This window comes from Sinocyclocheilus anshuiensis, unplaced genomic scaffold (assembly GCF_001515605.1).
Source record: "Sinocyclocheilus anshuiensis isolate Anshui unplaced genomic scaffold, SAMN03320099.WGS_v1.1 scaffold1262, whole genome shotgun sequence".
Lineage (NCBI taxonomy): Eukaryota > Metazoa > Chordata > Actinopteri > Cypriniformes > Cyprinidae > Sinocyclocheilus > Sinocyclocheilus anshuiensis.
This window is the reverse complement of record NW_015558617.1, coordinates 325,107-352,172: the sequence shown is the minus strand read 5'-3', so window position 1 is coordinate 352,172 and position 27,066 is coordinate 325,107. Positions and strand designations below refer to the sequence as shown.

General features: G+C 38.8%; 2 protein-coding genes across 7 annotated transcripts in view; both read right to left on the bottom strand.

Annotated features, from left to right (window-relative positions):
* Positions 1-880: 880 nt before the first annotated feature.
* On the bottom strand, positions 881-20,241 carry LOC107680388 (neuroligin-3-like). Of its 2 annotated transcripts, none has more exons than XM_016476260.1 (8): positions 20,083-20,241; positions 14,418-15,126; positions 12,893-12,946; positions 12,016-12,171; positions 9,923-10,108; positions 6,873-6,997; positions 4,473-5,140; positions 881-2,531 (listed from the first exon to the last, which is right to left on the bottom strand). In XM_016476260.1, the coding sequence occupies exons 2-8, from the start codon at positions 14,881-14,883 to the stop codon at positions 1,649-1,651; spliced, it is 2,538 nt and encodes an 845-aa protein (XP_016331746.1). In that variant the 5' UTR covers positions 14,884-15,126; positions 20,083-20,241; the 3' UTR covers positions 881-1,648. The 2 variants fall into 2 exon arrangements, with proteins under 2 accessions (XP_016331746.1, XP_016331747.1); XM_016476261.1 differs by lacking the exon at positions 20,083-20,241 and adding an exon at positions 18,919-18,952.
* Positions 20,242-22,744: 2,503 nt separating this feature from the next.
* The window catches only part of LOC107680378 (glutamate receptor 3), a 35,996-nt gene continuing 31,674 nt past the window's right edge, over positions 22,745-27,066 (bottom strand). For 4 of the 5 annotated variants that reach the window (XM_016476240.1, XM_016476239.1, XM_016476242.1 and 1 more), the window contains 2 exons: positions 24,601-24,848; positions 22,745-22,838 (listed from right to left, as the gene is read on the bottom strand). In XM_016476240.1, the coding sequence (XP_016331726.1) occupies positions 24,603-24,848 (246 nt within the window). In that variant the 3' untranslated portion in view covers positions 22,745-22,838; positions 24,601-24,602. Of the gene's footprint in view, positions 22,839-24,600; positions 24,849-27,066 lie in introns of those variants that run through there. The other variant, XM_016476244.1, reaches the window with a different exon arrangement.

The following is a 27,066-nucleotide window of genomic DNA, read 5'->3' as shown; positions in this document are numbered from 1 at the left end:
AGAGGCCTATCTTGAATGCACTGTAAATATCTTAAATGCGACACTTTTTCATGAGATCACGCCAAAAACTTCAGTCTGCAGACTCCAAATCAATCTTGATAAACAAGAAGCGGGATTTTTAGGCAAACTCAATATTTACTGCAAATTTGAGGCAGAAATATACAGAGTATAAAAGAACAGACTCCTGCAAGCCGTTGTACTGACAGACCTGAGCAGCTGCACACAGGTCACCCTCATCCAGGAGAGACACACTGCTGTTGTCCGACTCCACGCATCCAGTTGCCATTGTCTTTTCTCTTCAAAGTCCAGATGAACTCAAATGGTTGTAAATACTGCAAATTATTTTTATAAAGCTGTTGAACTTTCACACAAACACGTTAACAGACAAACTTTCTGCTGGTTACCAAGGAAACTGTATCGCAAATTTGGCACAAAACTCATGGCAGGGTTGGTCAGCATGGGTAACATGGAGAATCTAACCATCTGGCAGGATCTGACACCATGACAACACGACTGTATCCCCTGTGCAAACTCTGTGCAGCTCCATGGTAAACACGATAATTTAGAACGACCTTCATCAGAGAAGCCCTGTGTTCAGTACAAATCACCACATTCATGTTTTATAGAAAAGATTAACATCGTAAATTCTCAGCAAAGCCTGTATGTCCTATCACAGCGTGAGTGATGAAATATCACAGCGTGAGTGATGTCATATCACTGATAAATACAGAACAAAAATTCAATGCTTTTCAATTTTCACTAAACATATCGAACAAACTCAGATACAATACAGATTTAAAATGATCGAAAAGCATTTTCACAAAATGATAACATTTAGCAAGACACAAATCTTGGGGTGGTATAAAATAGTATACAAAATGTAGTATCACCTTTTTGTGATTATAAATGAAGAAAAAAAGGTGTTGGATTCAAAATCAATCTGGGCTTCAAATGACCTTCTTTGCTATGGATATAATCTGAGTTTAAAAACGATTAGAAATATTTTTTTCTGACACATTCAAAAAAGCTGTCTGTACATTGACGTTAATATATGTTATACTGTACAATAGCCATTAATATGTTTGTTATTACAGGTTATTATTATTACATATCTTAGTAAGTGCTTGCTTGGTGCATAATGGTGAACCACTGATGGGACTCCAGCGCCCCCTACTGTTCTTGCGGATCAAGCACCTGCAGGGTTTTTAGAGTCTTGCAGCACCACTTAGAGGTGGCAGCGGTACTACAGCTCACCTTCAGTTAATCTGCTCATTTTGTCGATTTTATTCCACAGAGGTGCTTCTTAACTGCTCATATAATGTGAAAGTTGTCAAAGGTCAGATGTGAAGCAGTGCATTCATACTGAGCCAAACTGTTTGTTTTAGTGTGTTGCGGTGACACTTCCTTCTGGTTTATATTGTTCGTTCTGGTTTATACTGATGGCCGTACTGATTCATACTAGTGCCGTAAATCAGAGGTGATTGTGCTCATGTTATGTATTGGTTTCACCTGCTATTATCATTTTGAATACTGGTAAACAGTTTGCACTGGTTTGATCTGGTGTACAGTAATCACTCGTTGTGATTGTGTTGTAAAGATTTGTGGGATGTGAGTGTTTTGTGTCAGCGCATGGAGTGCCTGTTGCATGTTATACACGTGTTGTGGAGTGTGGGTGGGGCAGGCTGGTGGAGTTGTATCCATGTGTGAAAGTGTTGTAAGGGTGCATGCTGGGATACCCCATTAAAGAATTGGGTGACATAGTAATGGTGTTGGGCGTCATGGTAACACTATTGGGTGTCAAGGTTACTGTGTTGGGTGTCATAGTGCCACTATTTGGTGTCATGGTGACAGAACTGGGCGTCATGAGTGGGATGTCATCCGGTGAGCGGCGCAGCGTGAGGGCATAATCCCGCGGAGATGATGCCGGGGTCAAACGGAGCGGGTCGCACAGTGACCCCTCCTCTTGGTTACCTCCTGAGATGGAGGTGGGCGTGTAGCTGAGGTCATTGGGTGAGGTCTGGCGCTGAGTTGCAGGCTGAGGGGGTGTGTCCTGTCGACTCCTTTTGTCCTTGCGATAGTAGAGCGCAGCAAAGGCCAAGACATTGAGAAAGAGAAGTGATGCACCAACAGCAATCGTAACGCTCAGCTCTGTGGAGTAATCACGTGGATTGGCAATGACTAGTGGCCCACTGCGTGCAGTGGACTGGGGAGGCTGTTTGCCAGGGTTACGAGCCTTGTTGCCCCCTGGGCGCAGTGTGCCACTGTGAGAGCTGTGTGTGGTCAGAAGAGGTGGGACCCGTGTGGTGGTGGATGTGTAGTGGAACATGTCATGCAGGTTGTACAGGTGTGGTACTAGGTGCTTCCAGAAGGCCACTTTAGTAGCTCGATAATGATCCCGAACACGAGGCTTCAGCCCAATATGCAGATATAGCTGGTCATGAGGACTGTACTTGGCCCATGTCACTTCTTCAAAACGGTTTGCCTTGGTGTGGATGAACTTAGTGTCCTGAGGAACTGGCTTGTTTGGATCCCTTAAAAAGAAAAAAAAAGTTAATTAATTACATCTGAAATATATAAACAGTGCGTTTATATATATAAGAGAAATAGGCCTTTTGTGTACATAGAAAAAGTCTTAGATCTTTGAGTTCAGCTCATGAAAAATGGGGGCAAAAACAAAAGTGTTGCGTTTATAGTTTTGTTCAGTATATATTGGAGGTGGTAAAAGGGGCCAGCAACTTCTGTACTGTCTACGGAGACTGTCCAGATTTAACGTTGATAGATCCCCGATGGTTCTGTTTTACAAATCTTATATTGAGTCTGTTTTAACATTTGCTATGTTATGCTGGTATGGCAGTCTTAGTGTGAAGGCCAAGACTGCATTGGTGAAAATAGTTAACACAAGCTAGCAGTAAGATTTTAGGAGTTCAGCAGAGTCATCCTACCGGACCTATATAATCGCCAGGTAGTTAGAAAAGCCCAATCTCTCTTAGTGGTTACTTCCCATCCTCTCTACCCTGAGTTTCAGTTTTTACCCTCTGGATCTCGGTTAAAATTTCCTTCTGTTAGGAGTAACAGGTACAAACATTCATTTATTCCTACTTCTATCTCTTTGCTAAATTCGGGCATGTGGGGAGTAGGTGGAAGCAGGTAGTTGTTTGGTCTTGTGTTGTCCTGTTTTGTTTTTTTTTTGAATGAAATTTTTTTATTGTAAATTGTCTTTTTTGTATGCTGGTCTTGCTGTAAAACCAACTGCCCTTAGGGGACATAAAGAAAGAAAGAAAGAAAGAAAGAAAGAAAGAAAAAGATATTAGTAAATTTTTTTTAGTAATTTAATTTATATTTCCTCATGCCACGTTAATTCATTTTTTTACATTTTGCTTTGACTGAAATGGCATATAAATTTTGTTAGCAAAATTAACATTATAGCTGATGAAAGTGTATCAAAATGTAACAGAAAACCTGGAACCAATTTTCAGGCATTTTGAAAAATGTACACTACTGTTTAAAAGCTTAGGGACAGTAAGATATTTTTAAATAAACTTATTTATTTATTTTTTATTTTATTATTTTGTATTCAGCAAGGATGCATTAAATTGATCAAAAGTGACAGTAAAGACATTTATAATGTTACAAAATATTTATATTTCAAGTAAATGCTATTCTTTTAAACTTTCTTTAATCAAAGTATCCTGGGAAAAAAAATGTATAATAGTTTCCACAGAAATTTTAAGCACCACAACTGTAATAATAAGAAATGTTACTTGAGCACCAAATCAGCATAATAGAATGACTTCTGAAGGATCATGTGACACTGAAGACTGGAATAATGGCTGCTGAAAAATAGATTTCACCATATTACTGTTTTTACTGTATTTTTTTCAAATAAATGCAGCCTAAGAGCATAATAGGCTTAACATAACAGTATTATCAAACATATAAAAGATTTATGAAACCTATCCCTGTTGTGAGCTAATGTATGTGTTTAAGTGGGTCATCTACAGATGCAGTTTATAATGCCTCTTTCTTTCCACCAGAGGGCACTGTTTAATTGAGTTAAAAGCTGATGCCCTGTTTTACATTGAAATTTACTTTCAGCACTGCTCCTCCCACAATTTCTGCTATGCTCCTTGTGACCGACTTCAAGGTCACAGTGACTGCTTACTAATTTACCAGTCACACCTGGTTTATCATTAACTGGAGGCTGGATAAGATGGGAGCTACTTGTATTGTGACAAAATGCATTATTATGCATAATTAATTATGGCATTGCATAACTGATTATAGAATGTCATGAATAAATAATATTTTTTGCAATTTTTTTTTCCCTTGAGTCCAGAATGTTGTATCATCACTCATAATGTTTTGCTTGTGTTGCTTTGTATTTCTAATTCTACAGGATATTATTGCATGTTGTTTTGCAAAAATGTTGCATATGTATTGCTTGTGCTGTTTTAGAGAGTGTTCTGTTTTACCCGGTCTTTGCAAAGTTGGTCCAGTAGGTCATGACGACAGCACTCAGCATGATATCATTACGGGAGAAGTTGCAGGGGAAGAGTTCCGTTGGACCAATTAGCGGAACACCAAACACATAGGCCAGCTCATCGCCATGTGCGGCGTCCGCCCATGGAGGTTTCATGGGGCTCTGGCAGTGATGGTAGAATGCATAGAAGAAAGTTGGAGAACCGTAACGTGCGTGCAGGTCAGCCGTCACCACAGCTGGCTCCACCCACTGGTGATCCGTAAACATGGCCACGAGGGTTTTGCGACGAGTTTCGGGATTGTCTCGATCAGCCCAGTCTGTGTACATGAACTTTATGGTCTCTCTGAGAGTGTCCTTCCCTTCTGGATAACCGTAGAGACCGTCTACAAAATCGGATACTGTGAAGTCAAAATCGGAGCCGGAAACCCCGCCCTCTTCTGGTTCCACCACGCCTTCTACAAACCGGAATCCCTCTCCCTGGTTAACGCCCAACATGATGTCATAGTTAAGGAACTCCCCCTGCTCCATGAGCACTTCAGGGTCATCTGGGATGAGGTCACCGTCAATGACAGGGCCAAAGGCCACGTGGAAGCGTGCTGGCTGAATTTCCTGCTCCACCAGCTCCCTGTAGCTACGCTTCTGCATGCAGAGGACCAGATCCTGCATAAAACACACACACATGCAACCATGTTTGCATAAAAAACACACACACACACACACACACACACACACAACAACAACAGTTATATCTGCCTCCACACCTACACTGGTAAAAACTGCTAGTCATAAAAAGGTAGACACTAAATTTAAGTTAAAAATGAAATATTTTTTATTAATCAAAACACTGGGAACCAAAAACAATGCTAACTCATCATGGGCCCTAACCTTATCCTGAGCAGGTGTGAGGAATTAAACATTTATGCTCTGTAGTTCTACTAAATTTGTGGTCATACTTGACTTTGTATTCAATTAATATACTTCCTTTCATATCTATGCAAAAATGGTAGAAGAGAAACACAGGCACATGCAGAGAACATTTGCATTCTGATACAAACGTTCAAGTTTTGTGACCTGCAAAGAAATTCGAACAATCGAAGATTTAAATGTCACAGATTGATTTAAAACAACAGTTTATATATTGCAGGAAAGTTAGTTAGTTTTTTTTTTTTTTTTATAAATTAATTCTTTTATTTAGCAATGATGCATTATATTAATCAAAAGTGACAGTCAAGACATTTATAACGTTACAAAATATTTTTATTTCAAATAAATGCGTCTCTTTTGAACTTTCAATTCATCAAAGAATCCTTAAAGGAGAATCCTATTATGCTTTTTCCCTTTTTCAACTTTAGTTAGTCTGTAATGTTGCTGTTTGAGCATAAAAAAGATCTGCAAAGTTACAAAGCTCAAAGTCCACTTCAAAAGGAGATATTTTATTTAACAGAAATCACTTTTAAAAAAACTACAACGTACAACTCGTTTGGACTGCAACGCATATTTTCCGGGATTTGTGATATCACAAATATCGACGAATGGGACGAGACCTGGTTGAGCTGCACTAGAGAAGGCAACGAGTGTTATCACTATGTCTGAGTGCTTAGCTCCTAGCTTTCCCAAGGCAGACGAACTTAGAGTGGTTACACTCATCCGGGTTTAAATAGCGCTCAGATTGATTTGATTTTGACTCAATATTTACACTGAAGCTCGCAGGCGGCTATGGTAAGGGGCATGACATTTCCCGACCAGGCGCCGTGTGCTGCCAATCACAACACACACTGGCCCAGCTAAACAATCACAGCATATTTTGTATTTCAGAAGGCGGGTCTTCATTTGATACAGGAACTATTTGAGCCGTTCATGCCAGACTGGGGAGAGAGGTGTTGTAATAATGTAAAATATGTGAAAAATAATGTCTTTTTCGAACAACCTAGTATGAGAGTCTGTTCTAGTACACCCCTAAAACAAAACCAAGACTTTGTAAAAGAGCATAATAGGACCCCTTTAAAAAATGTATTACAGTTTATCACTGGAATAAATAACATTTTAAAATACATTAAAATAGAAAACACTTATTTTAAATTGTAATATTACACAAGATTAATGTTTTTAATTATCTTTGATCAAATAAATGCAGCCTTGGTGAGAATAAAAGACTTCTTTCAAAAACATCTTAAACACCCAAAATTTGTGGACAGTATTTTCTCATTTTAAGTGCTATTTATTGTAAATTGTGATCCCGTGTGTTACAATGTCCAATGAAATTTCACATACTCTATCTACATAGTGTGACAGCAACTGTATAGCTTTTATTTCCATCTCACTTGACATGTTTCTACACAAAAAATCTCTTTAATAACTCAAAATACTCATAAAATGACAAGAAACATCATACTTGTGTGTCAAGGACATTACAGCCAACGCGCTCTGCGAGGAGACGTGTGTATTTCACAGGCTGATAGTTCACTGACCAACTGGACAGTGCTGAGCCACTCTGAATGATTGCTCTGTGAAACAAACCTAGAGAGAGAACAGAGAATGTCAGAAGCAAATAAAACAGTAAATGCCATGCCAATATTCTAGATCAGCAATTATATTAGTATTGTATTGTAAAGGGCAGAGTTGCAGTATCTTCACCTGTCATGAAAGAAGGGTACATCCACATCCTGGGCTTTCTAAAAGACTCACTAATGCCATCTTTATGTGACCCTCACAACCTTCAGCCAAATCATTATATATTTCTCATCCACTCCACTCTCAGTGTTTAAATTTCTTCTTACATCTGCCGAACAATCTGTTGGGTTCAATGTTAAAAATTAACTTTTTTTATTAAGGGGCACTTGATCTCCAGGGGCATCTTTGCTTTTATGGTGGCATTTTTTCCTGACCATATAATAAATGCTCCAGCTGAATCCATTATGGCTACTGATTAATTTAGTCTAAAAACACTTCATATTCAACTGCACTAACAGTTTTGTATTCAGTTCGATGATATAAGATCAGTTGGCTTGTGCTTCAACCTACGATGTTCATCTCCCATCTGGTCGGTGGTGGATACTTTTCTTTTTAATGATTTAATACTTCACATTCAGCTATCACCTCTGAGGCAGTGAATGTAGATATCTGACAGCTACCATGTCTACAGAGACACTAATCCCAAACTTGATAGGCCTAGAATACAATATCATGTCCACCAATATCATCAGATGTTCTCCGCAAAGCATGAATCATGAGTCATCACCATTGTGGCCTTGAGCAAGACACTTCTACACACAGATTGCTCCAGCAGGGCTGTTGCTGTAATGAACTCATGTCATGACTCTATGGTGACATTGCATGAAAGTCGTGTAAACAAGTTCCAACAACCTTGATCATGAGACTAAAGCATTTCAGTTCTTTTCAGTTCTACCATATCATTTCCGCCAAGACAAGCCTTCCATAACCAGCGCATACATCTCTGACTCATGCAAATCACTCTACAGGGAAACAGTGGAGAAACAACTTCAACAGCTACATCCTACTGGAATGCCCTACTGGGTGTAAAACATGCCCACCACCCACCAGATGGGAGCTGAATTTTTTTGTGAATTTCAGGGGGTGAAACTCGAGCCAGCTATTATCAAACTAAATACAAAAGGTCTTAGATTAGGGGTTTTCAAAAGTTTTGCCAATGACCCAAATATGAAGTCTAAAGACCGATTTACACTGTGAGGAAAAAAAAAAACATTAAGTGTGATATTAACATGTTGTTTCTATTTGTTTTACATTTTTGTTTTATATTATTTAATATTATTATTTTTATTTATTATATATTATATTATATAGAATACTGTCAGGTGTATAAACCTTAAAAAAACAAAAACAATGTGTTTTAAAAATTATGTTAAAAAATATAGTTAGTGCCTAACACGTAATCTTTGCACATTGGAAACTGTGAATTTCCCTTTATTGCTGTCATGTAGAAAATATAATTTTATTCAATGCAATGTTCAGTCATATCGAATGAAACAGAATCCACATCAATATGCAGATTTATCCTTGTCTGCAGAAGAGCTTTTCTAGTGAACAGTAAAATTGATTTTTAATTGTTTGAAGTCATACTGTATATTTCACTCAGTCTGGAACAGTAAGAATAATTTAAAGAGAGCTTAAATCCTAATGACTTATCAGTGTTTTTCAGAGTAGCAAAACTGCAGAAAGCAAAGCTAAAAAGACGAGGAAGGAGAGAGAACACTAAGGCTCCAGGAAGAGGATGTAGCTTGAGTCCAATCATTTTGAACATCTACATAAATGATACAGCAACCGTGGAGGAGCAGTATGCCACCCTAGACCTCACTCTATACACACTGAAATCAAATGTCTGCTCAACGGGGATGACCTGGTTCTGCAGTCTACACAAAAAAAGGAATGTAGCGGAGATGCTCTCTGCTGGAGCAATAATTGCAAAAAATTGGTAGTGACAGTCAATTTGGACAAAACCAGAGCTACGGTTTTCCATAAGAAAGCAGAATTTCTGGGAAACAGATAGCAGTTGCGGTGGCGCTGCCCTACAGTATACACCTAGAATCCACCCTACATTTTTTATAAGTGCACCTGGGTTTTATTCTGGGTGTAAATGCATTCAGTGAGAAAGAGCTATAAAATCATCATGTATAAAATCACAGTTTTCTAAAAATATATGTACCAGCAAATGCATGCATAAAATTATATAATTAGATCATAAAATCATAGATATGAAAAAGGGGGGATCTGCTGCAAATTTTAAAAACTGACATAAAGAGGGAGAAACACAAAACAGTGAGACAAAGAGAAAGAGATGAGACAGGTAGGGGAGACAGAGTGTTATCAATACTGTACGTTGAAGCAAAACAATTATGTTGGATCAATATCCCTGCAGGTGTGTGTGATTGGCTCTGATCTCTTTAAAACACACTTTGCACACATGCCTTGCAGTGACAGACACACCTACACACACTCGAGGCCCACAACAGAGGGATAAGGCTGATGAGGCAGGAGACGGGTTACCATGGTTACAGCAGAAATTACCGTGGTAACGGAAACTCAGATGTGACAGTGGTCATGGTTGCAGAGGCAACTGTCTCAGCAGTAACGGACTGCAAAAATACACTGTACGTGCCTTACAGAGACACACCTTTAACTGATTATCATAAGGTGTTACATAGGGTATAATTAAATAAATATCATTATAGAAAATTACTTAATTACCAGTGAGCAGATTTTAAAAGGACATTTTGTTTTCCAACCACTTCATTCATTATGCAAGTATAATTTATATTTTCAATACAGTTTTATGAAAGTGCACTCACTGTCATGTTCTGATCTGAATATAAATGTTCGGAACAGCACTGAAGATAATTTCACTGCATCTGTATGTTTATATGATGAATTAAAGATTAATATTATTCGAGGTGTGTGGTCTCTAACCTTCAGAATGGTGTGAAAGAGTGAGCAAACTGACACAGGATGCTCCGATTCCTGAGCCAAACACGGTCACACGGCCCGGATCACCACCAAAATATCCTATATTCTTGTTGATCCAGCGTAGAGCTTGAATCTGATCCAAGAGACCATAATTCCCTTTAGCGGCCTGGTCACCTGTGCTTAAAAATCCTGAGGGAAAGACACAGGACAGAAAGATTTGACAAAATCGACTTCTGACTTCTCATCAGTGATCTTGAGAGTGAAACTTTCAATAACATCTCTGTTTTTGACAGCTGAAAACAGGAAGAATTTACTGCAGTTTAAAGAAACAGAACCACTTATGAGATTGTGGGTATCCTTTTTTGTAATGATGCATAAAAAATCCTTGAAACGTGAAGTAAATATGGCCTCACAACTTTATGAAAATGGCTGAAAATCTTATAAAAAATACTGTAGCTGCAAGGGGGGTTATATCAAAAGAAAGCCATTCATTACAAATTTTTTACAAATTATTTTTTCATTGGCAGTTGTTTAGTTTTACTGTATACTTTGCTTGAAAGAAAATCATCAGGTGGTGTAGGTATGACATCTACCAGCAGGGGCTAACTGGGCCATGCCAGCCAGCCAAAACTAGACCACCCAAAACCAGAACCCTGTAAAATTTGGCACGTATTTGTGCAACAGGTACAAAAGAGGTTTGATGACTTTATCTAACTGTTGTAAAGTCAGCCACTGAGAAAGAAAGTTTTGGAGTACTTCAAACAAACAGCATTTATTTAATTTAGTGGTTATTTTGCAACTGACAGGCCATCAGTAATGGTAAACATGAGGTGATGATGTTTGTTCTCTTTCAGAGATGATTGTTGTTTTAGGGTTCAGCTTTGCTGTTTTATCAGAGCATTTTCAGAGCTTCGGAGGGGGGGTGGCATACTAAATGGGATCGCAAGATTCAGTGCATAAACGCACCAAAAGCGCAACTTGTGTGATCCGCGCCACACAGACCGTTATTACTGCCTAAGTAATAACTTAAGTAATAACTAAAGACAGCGCAGTGCGAGCTCACAACAAATACGTTTTCATGAGACCACTAAACAGCGCTGTGAGATTTCGTGCGAACTACGAAGCGTTTGAGTTTGGAGCAGAGGTCTCCGATACAAACCACAGATCTCGCAGTGATTTAAACTAGTTTAAAGCCAGATGAAACAGCGCTGACATTCTCAACCACACTGACGCAGAAAACAGGAGAAACATTGTGCGACAACAATCCAGTTAGAATACTTTACAGTCCACAAATCACCAATATTTACAATGGATTTACTGTAGTAACACTAACTGTAACTGTGGTATTGTGGCAGAAATGTAGGATATTCATATCGAATTTTATTATATTATTAATGTAGACATGTAGGCATATGGAATATAATGCAAGGGAGTAATTAAATACAGGCCAATTTACAGACATTTTTGTTATAAGCAGTCTTGTGAATTTCTGTTTTTACTAAATAAGTGTGTTTATAGACTAAATACCATAAGCCAATCTAGATATTATAATTATTACAATTTTACACTTTATAATATATATATATATATATATCCATAAAGCATGACTTCATTCTCAATCTCCATTCCTAGGAAACCATTGGACCTTATGATCCCATTAGATGGATGTAAAGATGTAAATTGTGGGTTGATGTTAATCTCAGCGACTATATATATATATATATATATATATATAGGTTGTTATATAAATATATATAATATTTTAACAACCTATATATATAGTCGCTGAGATTAAACAGAATCAGAGCTCTTTATAAAAGAAGCACATTAACAGCACTCTCTCTGAATGCAGCTGTAATGGACAGATCTGTTCCCCAAAGCATTTATAAAACATTATTGAGGTCTTCTAAAGACTTGGATGCTTTTATAATGGCTGACGTGTTGCATTTAGAGTGACAGTATCTTTCCTTGCATGTTGATCTTTCCTCCAAAACAGAAAAATGCTGTACTTAAAATTCATAAACCTCTTATTTAAGCTTAATAAACTGATTTGACCAAATTTAAAAGTAGAAAAACCATTTCCTTTAGATACAAACCTAATATTCCCATCCTGTAGTTGAGGGTTATGACAATGACATTGCCGTAGCTGGCCAGCACACTACCGTCCATAATGTTCCCCGTGCCCTCCATGTACGAGCCACCATGAATAAACAGCATCACAGGACGCGGGTCATCTCGAGAATCCCTAAGCCCTGCATACACACACGCACACACAAATAGAAGTGCACAAAAAACATGAGGCTCTCTGCTTTCTCAAGTGTTTTTCACAGCTGCTTAAAATCTCCACAGAGATCTTCTGCACCACTGACAGACTTCAGCTTTAAATAATCTATTTAACTCCTCATCATTCAGAACACAAGTGATTAAAAATAACAACGTAACCAGCCAAGAACTGCCTCTGAGACTTCCTTTAAATTACTCAATTTCTACAAGTTTCATTTATTATAATGATTATAGTCATTTCATGGTGAAGGGTTGTCTTCAAATTCAGTGTTCACAAATAACAGGGTAGGCAAGTGAATAATGTCTATTCATCAGATGAATTTACAAATGATTATAAGCTTGAATTACTGCTTAAACTTTAAAAAGAGAAAGTGTCAAAATCTAGTAATGGGACTGCATTTGAAATACTATCTACATATATATACAGTATATAAAATAACTGTACATTTACAGTAGTAGTGGTTGATAATATGGGCATTTCATCATACTGATGCTGATATCTAGAAAACCACCCTAAGGTGCAGGGCAAATACACTGGACCACCTTCTAAAATTATCCTGAAAATGATGCAACATTGTGTAAATTTCATCCAGATTATTCTCTCTCGCATTAACCACGAGGGGATAAAAAATGAATAGGAAAAACATTAAAAATGAATTCATCTGAAAGAATGATGAAAACAGGACGTACCATCATCCTCTGAACGCTCTGTGTCAGCTGACATGTCGCCCGTTCTCTTTGTACCTAGAGAGAGAGGAGACAGAGGGATGATAAATTACATGAGCAGATAGAAACTAGACCGCAGAGAAACATATGGGTGTGTTTGTGTGTGTTGGGGGTTGTGCGTAAGTGGGTGATGTATAAAAGCTCAGTGGACTTCTCTCTAAATTACTGTGTGATAGCAACAAGGGTTCATTTTCCCACTCCGAACCCTGCGGTAATAAAGCTTTCAGCATTTTGCCAAGAGCAATTCACTATTTCCTTTAAAAGAGGCCAAAACAGTGCTCTCAACGTTCACTCCAGTGGACACAGATGCTGCTTCAGTTCAAGTTGAATCTGGCCATGGGCACTCAACTTGACATTAGAGAAGCTTCTGAAGTAGCTTAGAAACACAGGAACTGAGAGGATGTGCGGAAGACTGTAGAGATTCTAAGCTAACATTACAGGGCTCCAGTGGAATATATTTTTTTCACATCCAACTTTACAACCAAAACTCTGTGTTGGTGCATTATGTGTGTTGCAGTGTTGGGGAAACTTTGAAACTGAAGCTTGGCCAGCTTCCGTCTTGATCTACAGTAGGTAAACTACAGTCAATTTTTTTTAAAGAAATTAATACTTCTATTCAGCAAGGATGCATTAAATGATCAAAAGTGACAGTAAATACTTTTACATTGTTACAAAAGAGTTCTATTCTTTTGCTGTTCTTTAAGCTGTTCTTTAACTTTTTATGTATCAAAAATCCTAAAACAATTATCGAGGTTTTCACAAAAATAGTAAGCAGAACAATTGTTTTTAACATTGTTAATAACACAAAATATTTCTTGAGCACCAAATAAGCACATCAGAAGTATTTTAAGAAGAAATGCATTGCCGTCACAGGAATAAGATTTTAAAACATTATTGTTTTAAATTGTGCACGGTGAAATAACATGAACATTTTAACAGAGTTTAACAATTGACAAAGGTTAAATGCTGTAAGAATATGTTGAGCATTGCTAGTTCATGGTAGTTTATGCATTTGTTGAGACCTTATTGTAGAGTTACTAACAAAAGTAACTAACAAAAATTACCTGAATGCACATAGTGTGTGTGTGTGTGTTTTTATCAAAGTAATTTACACTAAACACAACTAAAAAACTACAATATATCCTCATTTATATAAATGCAACAGCTTTTAGATAAATATTCTGCAATAAAAAGAAGATCTAAAATGCAACATAGGAATTGAATTGGTGATTTTTTATTTTTTTTTTATCTGTTAAGTAACATGAACTGTCTGAATGAAAACATTGCCTCAAAGGAAAACAAAGCACATAAATGGAAAAGAAAAGCAAAAATAGTGCCCTACAAACCCTCAAGTGGTGAGTAAAAACTCCTTAGCATATTTACAGTACGTAGATGAGGGAGAAACCATTGGAGGAACCAAGAACCAAAACCAGTGGTGTTCTGTATACGAATGAAGGAATGTGTGTGTACATTTTGCATGTGTACTCACCGCTTTGTGTGGGTACGTATATATTCAGGTACAGACAGTCCTCACTCTGCTCCTGCAGGTACGTAGCGACCGTGTCAAGGTTGTAGGTGGCCCAGACAGGCATCATGATGTCGGGCACTGCATTGCGAACAGTCTGCGGGCAGACAGGAGAGAAGCGGGTGGCGTTCCGTATGCCGGACCAGGCCGATGGAGCATCGGGTGGCATGAAGCGCTTCTCTCCTACAGGTGGGGCAGCGTAAGGCACACCCAGGTACTGATCCACAGGGCCCAGACCCTCCGTTGCCACAGCAACCCGCATCCCCCTTAGCCTGCCAAGTGCTGTGTTTACTGTGGGCTGGTAGGTCAGTGCTGTTGCCATGGAGACTGACCACATCAACCACACAAGCAGCCAACACAGAGCAAAGTTCAAAGGTCGGCAGAGCAGGTGGGTAAGCGGCAGGTAAGTTGCTGACTGTGTGTGCCACATGGTCCCTTCTTAACAGCACACACACGTTCACACTGATAAATCTCTGTCAGTAGCTCAGTGACACTCTCTGCTTTGACACAATCTCACTCTAGAGCTCAAAAACAAACATGCACCACACACTCAGGCAGATCCAGTGTGCATCTCCGCAGCCAGATGTGCACCATCAAGTGCTCCATATTGGTTGATGATTTCAGCAGGTGATGCTGTTAATTTTTCCAGCACACAGATCCTTTCAGCACAAATCTGAAATACACACAAACAGGATGTAAGAGCCAGAACCTCTCAACACCAGACATATACACACAGGGGCGTAGATTACGCGGAGGACGCAGGGGACGTGTCCGCCTCACTTTTAATATCACGTAAATTCGTCCCCCGCACTTTTTCGGGCAAGTGTGTTCGCATAGTATATATATATATATATATATATATAACATTTCTGTGTTATATATATATATATATATATATATATAACATTTCTGTCCCCCTCACTTCTGAAATGATGGCTACGCCCCTGTATACACATACATTTTGGTCAGAATATGAACCATATTAATAATTCCTTTAGAAAACACAGTTTGACTCATCATACAGTGGCCCCAAAAAGAGACACCTAATGTCAAACTTAAAATGCATGAATGTCATAGCATTGGATAACTGAATATCAAACCAAGTCCCGTTTATTTTAAAGAAAGACAGCGCAAGCACACTTTTTAAGCATAAAAAGAAGTTTAAACGAACTTTATAATGCAAAACAACAAAACTAAATAAACATTATAAAACAATAGGCATCATGTTCAAAATGTTTTTAGGCTTTCTGGGTGTCAAACATCAGTGGAACCAACACATTCTCATGGCAATTCGTAACTATTTTATGTTTTGTCAAATTGGTGGCTAATTAGTTTGAATTTGTACATTTTGTACATTTGTACATCTCATTCATACATTTTCGATGCCCATTTGACCTTGATTCATGCCTACTTAAAAAAACAAAAAAACATATGCTTTCATGCATTCTCACTGTACAAATTCAGAATTGCCACCTCGTAAATTCTGTGTGAGATTGGGTTGGTGGAACATAATCATAGTTATGATAAATGACACCTGAGTGAATGTGAGGGAAACTGACTTCATAACAGTATCTGCAAAAAGTTACCTTGTGTTAGTTCCAAAAATATTTTAAAAAAGGGTCAAGAATGGCAAATACTTTTTAGGGCATTTTGAAGGAAATGAATACTTATTCAGTGAAAAAAAAATTTATTGGTCAAAAGTGACAGAAAATAAATTTTTAATGTAGCAAACAATTTCTGTTTCAAAGAAATGCTGTTCTTTTAAACTTTCGATTCATCTTCCTGAAAAATCCTTTAAAAAATGTTTACATTTCCAGAAAATTATTAAGCAGCAAGACAATAAGAAATGTTTCTTTAGCACCAAATCAACATATTAGATTTTAGATTTCTGAAGGATCATTCATGTGACACTGTGACTGGAGTAATGGCTTCTGAAAATTCAGCATTGGCATCATAAAACCCCCCCGCAATTTTCAATAATATTCAGATAAAAAAATAAGATGATAAAATATTTATATTTTATATATATTTAAATATTTATTTAAAATATATTTTTTCTGTATTTTGATGAAACATAAGAGACAAAAATGTTAACAACCCCAAAATGTAAACAGTAGTGTGTACATGAACTCTCTAGCAAATGGTGTGTATGTGGGAGAGGAAGCAAGCAGGGACACTCAATTACAGATGCACAGACAGTTTGTGGTTCATATCACATTCACACCTGCACTAAATAGCAAGTAGAGACTCTTTAACCCTAAACCCTTGCACAGCTCCAGCACTGTGGGTTCAGTCTCATGAGGGATCAGACATGGACAGCAGGTGGATCTCGTGTCTTCTGAGGGGAGGATCTTAAGTCTAATAGTGCAGTGCTTGTGTTCAGAATGCATGTTGTGCTAGTGGATCAATATTCAATGCTTAGCCACAAACACGCAGAGCAGTTACTTTATCTGAAATCAATGTGCGTGCATGACGCTGTGGGATGGCAGCATGTAGAGCCGACGGGCTGAAACCCACAGCATTCATTAATCTGCACTGCAGCGATGAGGACCAACCACAAAACAAGAGTTCACATCTACATCCTTCTTTAATAACCTGGCCAAAGATCAGACCTGGAGGTCTGACAGTCTAAAGTGATGCACCAAAGAACCACTGTTTTATTTAGATGGCTTAAATTCTAGAATCTCATAAAGATTCATATAAATTATTTTAAATCAATATGAAACAACGAATCTGACTGTTAAGGTAAAACGGAATTGTGCATTGCGTTGAACTTCTTCTTTATCCGGATAAAGAAGATTTGAAATGCTTCAAATCTGAGACAGTTACCGTGTCTCAGATTTAAAGTTTAACTTGAAGATTAAATTTGCTAGCCTGGACATTGTCTATACATGGAGCATTTTATGTGCATTATTTCATGGGGCACTAATTCAGAACTATTATTAATCAACAACTTTTTATTAACAACTTTTAATCTGTGAAAAGCCCCAAAGTTTTATCACTAAATGTATTATTCTGTTCTGTTGATACATAAACTGTAACGTTTTTTAAGACAAACTTGGTGACATCGGGCTCAATAATCCCCTTTTTCCTAACTCACTGTCCCTGAAGCACTGTTTACAGAACACGCAAATGCCAAATCTGTAAGCCTTCCCAAGGCTTTGTCAGAAATACACACTTTCTGGGTAAAAAAAAGCACTGATTTGCAACCATTTACAGACCATTTATCTCAGAGACATTACATAAAATGATCAAAATATTCAAGATTTATATAAAAACCCTACAAATTCAATTCCAGGAACATATATATATATATCGCTTTGGATAAAAGCGTCTGCTAAATGACTAAATGTAAATGTAAATACAGTGTTCTTAAAACAAATGCATTAAATGCTTCAAAGCACTATGCAATACAAAATCACTATCAACTTCAAGTACAGAACCTAAAATCCTTGATATCTACTGCCTGGCACTCATAGAGGTGTGAAACGAGTTTCATACACAGTGCTGTAAAACGCTGGTGTGTTGAGCAGGTGTTAGCTTATATGACCTATTTTATGTAATTGCCTTTCCTGTAAATTCAACTTTAGAACTGCAAACAATACAAAAACACAAAATAAAGAATCCAATGCAAAATAAACCAGGTCTTACACAGAAGCTAACTGAAATCTGTAAAGTATTTTGAATTAAGGACACCTGACCTTCAGAAATAAACGCTGGTCAAGCTCAGGTTTTAAAACCATAGATTTCAACTTGACAAATTACACAAAAACAAGAACATTTTCCATGATGCCTAACATGCTGATGCTGAATGCATGGAAATAAGCCTAAATATTTCAATCTTTAAAAATGTTGAACAAATGAAGTCATCTGATATATTAAAACATATATAATGACGTGCCATGTAGTATGACATGTATAGCATGGACCAGCCCTTTAGGTCTTTTACCGATCTTTTACTGTTTGTTCATTCTTGTCGCTGTCCATGGTGCTGAAGAGAACCGCTACCTGTAGAATATCAGCAGATGCAAATAAACGCTCTCGTGTGCCCTGCATTTCTGTCAATAATTTTAGCTCTGGGTTCCTCCATCCCTGTAATGTGGGTCAGTTAATCTGAACCGTGGAGGCCCATCGAGAGAATACTGGGAGTCCGTTTATTTCGGTGCCCATTTTCCAGTAGCGAGCGGACAGGGGTAGTAGACGGCGCGCGCCTGAATCAGGTCAGCTGCGCAGGCCAGTGATGTGTTTCAAGATTGGGGTCCTTGATATTTACCCCACATAACTGTGCGAGAAATTAAATGAAAAAGTCAGCTTTCATTGAATTAGCAAATTCAGCTCTATTTACATGAAACTGGTGCTATTGCCTATTCAGGTTTAATGATACAGGGTATAGGCTACCGCTTCTTTCCTGCATTCACTAGGAATGGGGTGAGTATGTGTATGCGTGTGTGTTCCCCGGACTCACGGCAGGGACAGTGAAAGAGACTACCATACGAGAGATGAATACCAATAGTCTTGTCCCTCCTCCTCCTCCTCCTCCGTAGCTCCGACTGAAAGGTGCAGTGGCGGGATGGCGTGCGGATAATAAACTATGCGGGGGCATTTCATTATAAAACACGGCTGGTTCAGTATTCACCTCACATCCGATAACAAGAGCTCGTGAAAATGTACCTGCGGTGTCACGAACCTTCCCTCGAATCGGCTAATACCAGTGTTTTGTATCATAAACATACAACATAACGCCTTTGGACACGAAAGCTTTAAGCAAACCGAGCCAACAGATGGTAAAATCACCATGACAACTTGAAATCTGTACGGGTCTCGCTTCCTGGATTCATCCACACGGACTGGTTTCTGACTGGCACTCCCGCGTGCGCTGCCGTTACCTTTCCAACAGGTGACGAACTGCAGCTTTAATTCACACGCGCGCAGCGTCACGCGCCGCCCGTGATTAATATATCAGCGGGTATTGAGCATGCATGCGGAGAGCGGCTCGACCCCCGAGTGTCCCTCTAGCAGACAGGCCTGTGGAACAACTAAATAACGGTGCTGGCAGAGGTGTTTTCAAACAGATGCGAATAAATGGATGTAGTCTGAGTAGAATTACAAAGCCGACTGCTTACGGCCATCTAATGACTATGATTAACGAGACCCCACAGCCCAGATGCAGCAAATCATGGCTTTGAGGTTATTCGAATGATAATTCTCTTCCTCTCTCTACCAATTCGTCTCTCTCTCTCTCTTGCTCGCTCTCTGCTAACCCTCTTACGATTGCGAGCTTTCATGTTGCAGATGAGAGAAAGAAAATGCCGTTATAATGAAATCAAATCAAAGAAAGAAAAGATAAATATTTCCTTTTCAAAAACCACATCCTTTTATCGTAGCCATTTCCCAGATACTAGCAATGCGGCGCATTCATTATACCAGCGTTCATTGTTCAATCAAAACGCGTTCCACATACACTCATACACAATCCAATTTGCGCTTTTTTTTAACTACCCACATTTTTTATTCACCAGCATCGGAAAATTGCTCTTATTACTCGGGACTTTTCGTTCTCACCGCTGCCTGAATGGAGAACCGACGGCGCGCATCAGATCAGCCATAAATAAGCAAATGTTAAGCTCACCTGCCGAATCGCTCAGCCGGTATCGCATCCGAGCGTGCACTGTAATAGTCGCATATCTCATTGTTCCCACCATCCAACATATCACCCTTTTCCCCGTCGAGCCGTGTGAACGGCGCTTGGCTCTTCTTGCGTTTTTCTTATTTTCAATTAACGTCAATCTCCCCGGGTCTATTTTAAGCGCGCGCGGTCGCGGACGCAAGGTCAGGAGCGCCCACTGCCACGCGCGTTGCCAGGCAACCGAAGGGACACGAGCGATCTTACAAACCGGCAGCAAAACAAAATAAATAAATAAGTAAATAAGGTGGATATAGACAGCAAAAGCTCGTCTCATCCAAACCAGACAGGCGGCACATAAATTAAAACACCACCGAGTCATTGGGGAAATGAGAGCGTTGTGGCATTGGAGGGGTGTGGCGGGTGCATCACCATTCATTATCTGAATAAAAATCATATGGCCAGTTTGCAGAACTGCTGCAATGAGCATCAAGTCAGACACTGGAGTGTATTTTCAATGTTTGCGTTTATACAGGTGTTCTTTTTATACAGTCAATACAAACACCCGTAATCTACACTTGTTCAAATATTCAGTAGCAGCAATTTAGCAGACGCTTTTATTCACTCATTATCCACACGTAGCCTACTACAGACACAGTCCTCCTGCAGGTCTTAAGGGACCAATGATGATTCCATGGATCGAAACAGCAACCCTCTGGTGACCAACTCAGGGCTTCTGCCGCTACGCCACACCAGCCTTCATACTGGTAAGCCTTCGGAGGAATCAAATAGAACTACACTGGTTATAAAGCTCTAAAAGCAGTTGCGGTGACGCATTTTACCATTAATCTCTTTCTACGCAAATCTGTTTAACTGTCAGCTGCTGCTATATTTACATGCACAGCAGGCGCTTATTTGCTCAGCAGGTGGCATGTATTGCATTTGTGATGAGGATTATTTGTGAGTTATAAATATGATCACCTCTTCATTTAGCCCTGAAAATCTAGAATGCAGAGCTTTTGACAATATCTCGTGGTTCTTTGGTAGTTTAGCGGAACATGATAGTCAGCTGTGCAGAGCTCCAGCTGTGTAGCTGTCAGACATGATAAAAGATGACAAAAATGTAAGATGACAAGGTGTTTTTCATATTAAAATACCTTCTACCAACCTAATCTGTACAGACAACTCTAAGTAAGGCAATCCAACACTCAAATTGCCTGACAAATGTAAGCGTCAATGAAAAATGAGAATGAGATTAAATATACTTAAATTCACCGGTAATATGTGCTGAAATGACACATTAGTCAGTAGAAATTTGTCTTAAATTTGCCTTTATTTACAAAATATACTTAAATGTTTAAGAGTTGGTTGCAGTCATGCAGAGGGACAGATTATTGTTTTCCTCAGGATGTATCTTGACCATTTCATAATTTCCTATTCTTTCTTTCTTTAATTAACGGGGAATGGAGGAGAGGGAGAGCAGAGGACTGGGACATGGGAAGAGGGACATGTCAAGGGAGGCTTTCTTGAGGTGAAAGCTGTTTTCATCTTTACCGTACATGCAAATCTACTTAAAAATCAAACAGTTTTACAAAATCTTCAAAATAAATATGCATTTTACCATCTAAACAAATGTTAAGAATTTAAACAGAGAGACTTTATCTGCATTTATAAAATCAAAAATCCATGTTTTCTTTTTTTGTATCAGCTTAACAGTATTCATATTTTATCTCAGTTATAATCGCAGTTTATTAAAGCATTTTAAAACAAAAAAGTAATTGCAAACAATTAAACATTTTTTGTTTCCTAAGCTTGACTTAAAAAACTGATCTAAACAGAAAACAGTTGACTATGATGGTGAAATATATGAACATTTGTTGTTGTTGCTGATGTTATATGAATGTGCTTCATTAGGAGGTCATTAGCTCCTATGTTTCAGAATAAAGTAATTTGGCAAACAAATTTAGAATCTTACACTCTTGTTGGGTTTACAGTACAGAAAAGAGAGAAGTGTCCTGTCTCTCTCTCTCTCTCACACACACACACACACACACTATGAATTCACTACAAAGTAAATATGCTAAGAAAAAAAAATCGAAATAAACTGCAAATTGTGAAAGGGAAACAATATTGAGATTAGTCCTCTGATGCCATAATGCATCTGAAAGTATTATTTACATTATTCATAACAATTATGTTGTTGAGGACACAGAATCACAGCACAAACTTTAAATTAATAAGCAGAATCATTCAAAAATATTTCCTACAAATTGCATAAACTGTTTGTCTGCAGACACTCCTTCTAGTGCGAGTTGTCATGGAGACAAGCTGACTGTCACTCATTAAACACTGTCATCACTGATCATGAGATCAACCAAATCAAACCTCTTATCACCGTGTGTGTCCATCTCTCCTTCCCTCCTTTTCCATTATTCCCTCTCATAATAAGAATAAATTGAAACATGGTTTTAGACCCAGCACCCAGCAGGACATCTCCAGGACTTTGGTGAGATGGTCTGCATGTTTTGCCACTGGTTCAGTAAGGCACTGAGAGAGGGCGAGCGGGTCTTGGTCCATCCGATAGTCTGTCGCGTGATTATTGGTTCAGGTTGTGTTCAGAGCCGAGAAGACAAGTGTTCTGGTGAGATGAGTTTTGGTTGGGTGCGTGTCCACTTTCTAAAGGGAATCGCAGTCGACTCAAAGAGACGGAGAGTCTATCCCATGCCACATACCACATGATCAGCAAGGGACAGGCTTCCAATCTGAGAATAAGAAAAGAGAGCAGCCCAACCCATTTGAGACTTGCAGACAGATATGCTCTTTTGACAATAACAGAACAATTCATTCAGACAAAAGGCAGCAAATCAACAGAGCGCTGATCTAAACGCAGAAAGTTTGAAGAGATGGAGCTCCTGATTCATGGGGAACAATTTAAAGCTGCTGCAAATACCACCAGACTACAAGTGTGGTCAAATGAGCAAAATTTCAGCAACAAAAGACCCACTGTCTGTTATCAATAGTGTAGTGATGTATGACACGCAGCTCACTGAGAGGTAACTTTCAAACCAAGCAGCTTTCAAGCAATTTCACTTGACCAAAATCTGCGTGGGGAATTATTTCACCCTTAAGCGACATTCCTGATCGCATGGATTCCGACTGAAAATTTGCAGAACAAACAGTAAATATGTGACTACACCTCAAAGCATTGAATTAGAGACCACCTCCTACTGTATGCATCCCTGACAGTTTGACAGGTGCCCCATCATTTTGAAGTTAAGTGACATGACGTGTGGACAGGTATGATGTCCTATACTCGTAATTTGTGCTCTGCATTTAACCCATCCAAGTGAACACAGCAGTGAGCAGCCATTTTTGCTGCAGCGCCCGGGGAGCAGTTGGGGGTTCGGTGCCTTGTTCAAGGGTCTCACCTCAGTCGTGGTATTGAGGGTGGAAGAGAGTGCTGTACATTCACTCCCCCCACTTACAATCCCTCCTGGTACCGAGACTCGAACCCCCGACCTTTGGGTTACTTTGTGTTACAAGTCTGACTCTCTAACCATTAGGTCATGACTTAAATGCAACCAATATTACGGTTGCATTCAAGTTTTATGATTTTCTTACTGGCAAAATGTGGTTACAAATAGCTCATATTACATGGTCACTACTTAATGCATACTTTAGTTTAAGGTCAGTACATATTTTTCAGAAATTAATTAATTGATTAATTGACTAATCAAAAGTGACAAAGGCAATTATAATGTTACAAAAATTATATCTCAAATACATCCTGTTCCTTTGAACTTCCTATTCATAAAAGGATCCTGAAAAAAAAAAAATTCACAAAAATTTTCAACACTGAAAATTAGAAATGTTTCTTGAGCACCAAGTATGCATATTAATATGATTTCTGAAGGATCATGTGACAGTGAAGACTGGAGTAATGGCTGTTACTCCAGCTTTGCAATCACAGGAATAAATAAGATCTAAAACATGTTAAAATAGAAAACAGTTATTTTAAATTCTAATATTTCAAAATGTATCACAGATTTGACTATTTACGATCAAATAAAAGCATTCATGGTGAGTATTAGAGACTTCTTTTAAAAAGATAAAAATATCTTGCCAACCTCAAACTTTTGAATGGTAGTGTAATTTGTCATTTTTAAAAGCAACACTTCCCAACTCTGCTGACTGGCTAACATGACTGAATCACACTCTAATTCTTGTTTCTTTTATGTTTACAAAGCTTAGGGCAGTTACAGAGACAAGTGTGATTTCTCAGAACAACTCTTTTAGTGATATCTGTCAAATAGTAGGGACAGTTTATAAGTGTTATTCTAAAAACAAAACAAAAAAAAGACGCAGCTTTAACACAGTGGGGAAACTTTACTTACCTCAGAACTGAACAGCAACTCTGATATCATCACTCATCAAAAGTAGATCACCCATCATTAATACCTTTTTCTTAAGAAATGGTATTACTAACAAACATGAAAAACACAAAGAAAACAGCCTTAGACGAACCATTATATTTTGACGCTCTCTGTTCCGTAGACGTTATAGCCCTCTCTGTATGTGGTGAAACTCTGTGTGGTGGACGGAGGAGCTGGTTTGAAGTTCTGGGAATTTTTGGCAAGTTTGAGGTGTTTGGTCTCCTGGTGCGATTTATAGCAGAACTCCACCAGAGCCACAGTCATGGCCAGACCCAGACCCCCCACCAGGATATAGAACACGCCGGCCACGTTACTGAGACTCAGCGCGCTGGTCTTATCCTGCAGGGGGGAGACACCGTTAGTACAGAAGTAGTGTACTTAGATGCACACTAAACTACTATATAATAACTAACAAATTAAACATACGCATGCAAGCTTTCATTACCCAGCATGCACTCATTCACACTCTCACATACACAGCAGCGTATCTTCAATTTCACTCTCTTGCGCACTCGGGGTTGCACGACTAGTCAACTCACTGGGTCTGTGTCGACTAGTCATGGTTCAAATGACTTCAGTTGTGCTAGCTCAACATATATTGAAAAGCAGGAAAAACAGTCGATAAACTGTGTATCCGTGTAGGTACATGCTGTTAGCTTTGTATAATAAGCTATAATGGCCAAAAATGCTGGAAATTACACTCTTAAAATTATTATTTTTTAAATCTATGGTTGCATTAAGAACCTTTAACACCTATGGCAAATTTCCACTGCACAGAAGGGTTCTAGAGTTTGAAAAAAAATTAAGATTATTAAAATGTTCTTTACACTAACAAAAATGGTTCTTTTAAAAATTGTGCTGCTGCCTTTATTTAATGAGCCATAATAGCCAAATATACTTGAAATTACACTCTTAAAATTAAAAGGTTCTTTATCTGCATCTACGGTTCCATGAAGACCATTTAACATCCACTGGACCTTTCCAATGCACAAAAGATTCTTTATAGGGAAAAAATAATCTTCAGATTATTGGAACGTTCTTCTAATAATAAAGACTAATAAACAAACAGTTCTTTGAAGAATAGTTCACTGAAAGGTTCTTTGGGGTACCCAAAATGATTCTTCATGGTCACATTGTTGTGAAACCCTCCTTTTGGGCCCATAAAGTGGTTTACTTTCACAAAGCACATTATAAGCAAATGTTATATAATTCTGCTGCAGAATTCTGAGGTGGTCCATTTCAAGCAAAATTGATCCAAAGTTATTGCAAACCGTTCTGAAACTAAGTGAACTTAATTTAAGTGGAGCTCAAAAGGTTGACAGAAACCATAAGCAATTGAGACATGACTGTTTTTTTTTTTGTTTGTTTTTGTAGAATGAATGTGGAAATGGCAATTTCTCACCTGATTCAGCCGAGTGGACTTTGTGCACTTTCAAACTCTCCCTTTATGCAGAATTAGACTTGCCAGAAACAGCAAAGACTACTGATGTTGAGTCAACAAATAAGGTAACCAGTGATCCACTGACTAGTCGACCACTTTCCACCTAGTAAAAATGACAAGCCATGCAAGCCCCATTACACACATACAGCATGCAATTCGCTTGGAGGGAAAGAAGATGAGCTAAATAAAAAGGGGTACTCGAGGGGGGTATTCAAAAGGGCATCAAATCAATATGAGATGTGCCCAGAGGTCAAAGGTTAATGTATTAAAAGCTCAGGCAGCTCAAGAGAGGAAGAAATGATCCCCTCTATCCTGTCATACATTCAATCTACTGGCCAGAGAGACGGTGAAACATTGCCCTCATATAGAAAACACACACACACACACACACACACACACACACACACACACACACTCATAGGTGAAGAGCCAGCTCAGAGCCAGCTCTGAACCTGTTGCCCCCTCTAGAGGTGAAGTTGAGTCAGTACAGAAACATGACATAAGCTGCCATCAGAGAGCTACAGTCAGATCCTCTGGCTTCTTCGGGCTGCCATCTTAACAGAGGAAGTGAGGAAGAGGAGAAGGAGGGGTAAGAATATTGATGTTACTATGGCAATTCCCCTCTCTGAACTACTTCTGCAAGCTTCACAGCCTTCAAAACTCATTAACAGACACCTGCATGCGACCAACGCCACACCTCAAAACACAGACAAGCCTCAACAGGACTCGGTTCTGCTGCTGTGACCACCAGCCTGACTGTCTACCAACACTCTAACAAACATGGTCTGTCTTCACTAGACGCCTGTGAAAGGGCACCATAGCAACAGAGGACTGGGAGTGTAGCATTACTGTCTTGAATGCAAAGCTAGAGACCTGTTTTTGAATACGGTTACCATGGTTACAGGCCCATTTAGTCAGTGGTATAGCCTCTGCTGTGCATATGCATATGGGACATGTTTTCAAAGTTAATTAACTTTCTTATCAGACTGGATTACACAGAGAATTGTAATAAAACAATTGCATTTTATGCTCATTAACTAGGGTCTCTAGGCAAACACACTTTCCTGCACGTGGTCTATTAAACCGATGCCACTGGCTAATAAGGGGGGGGGGGGG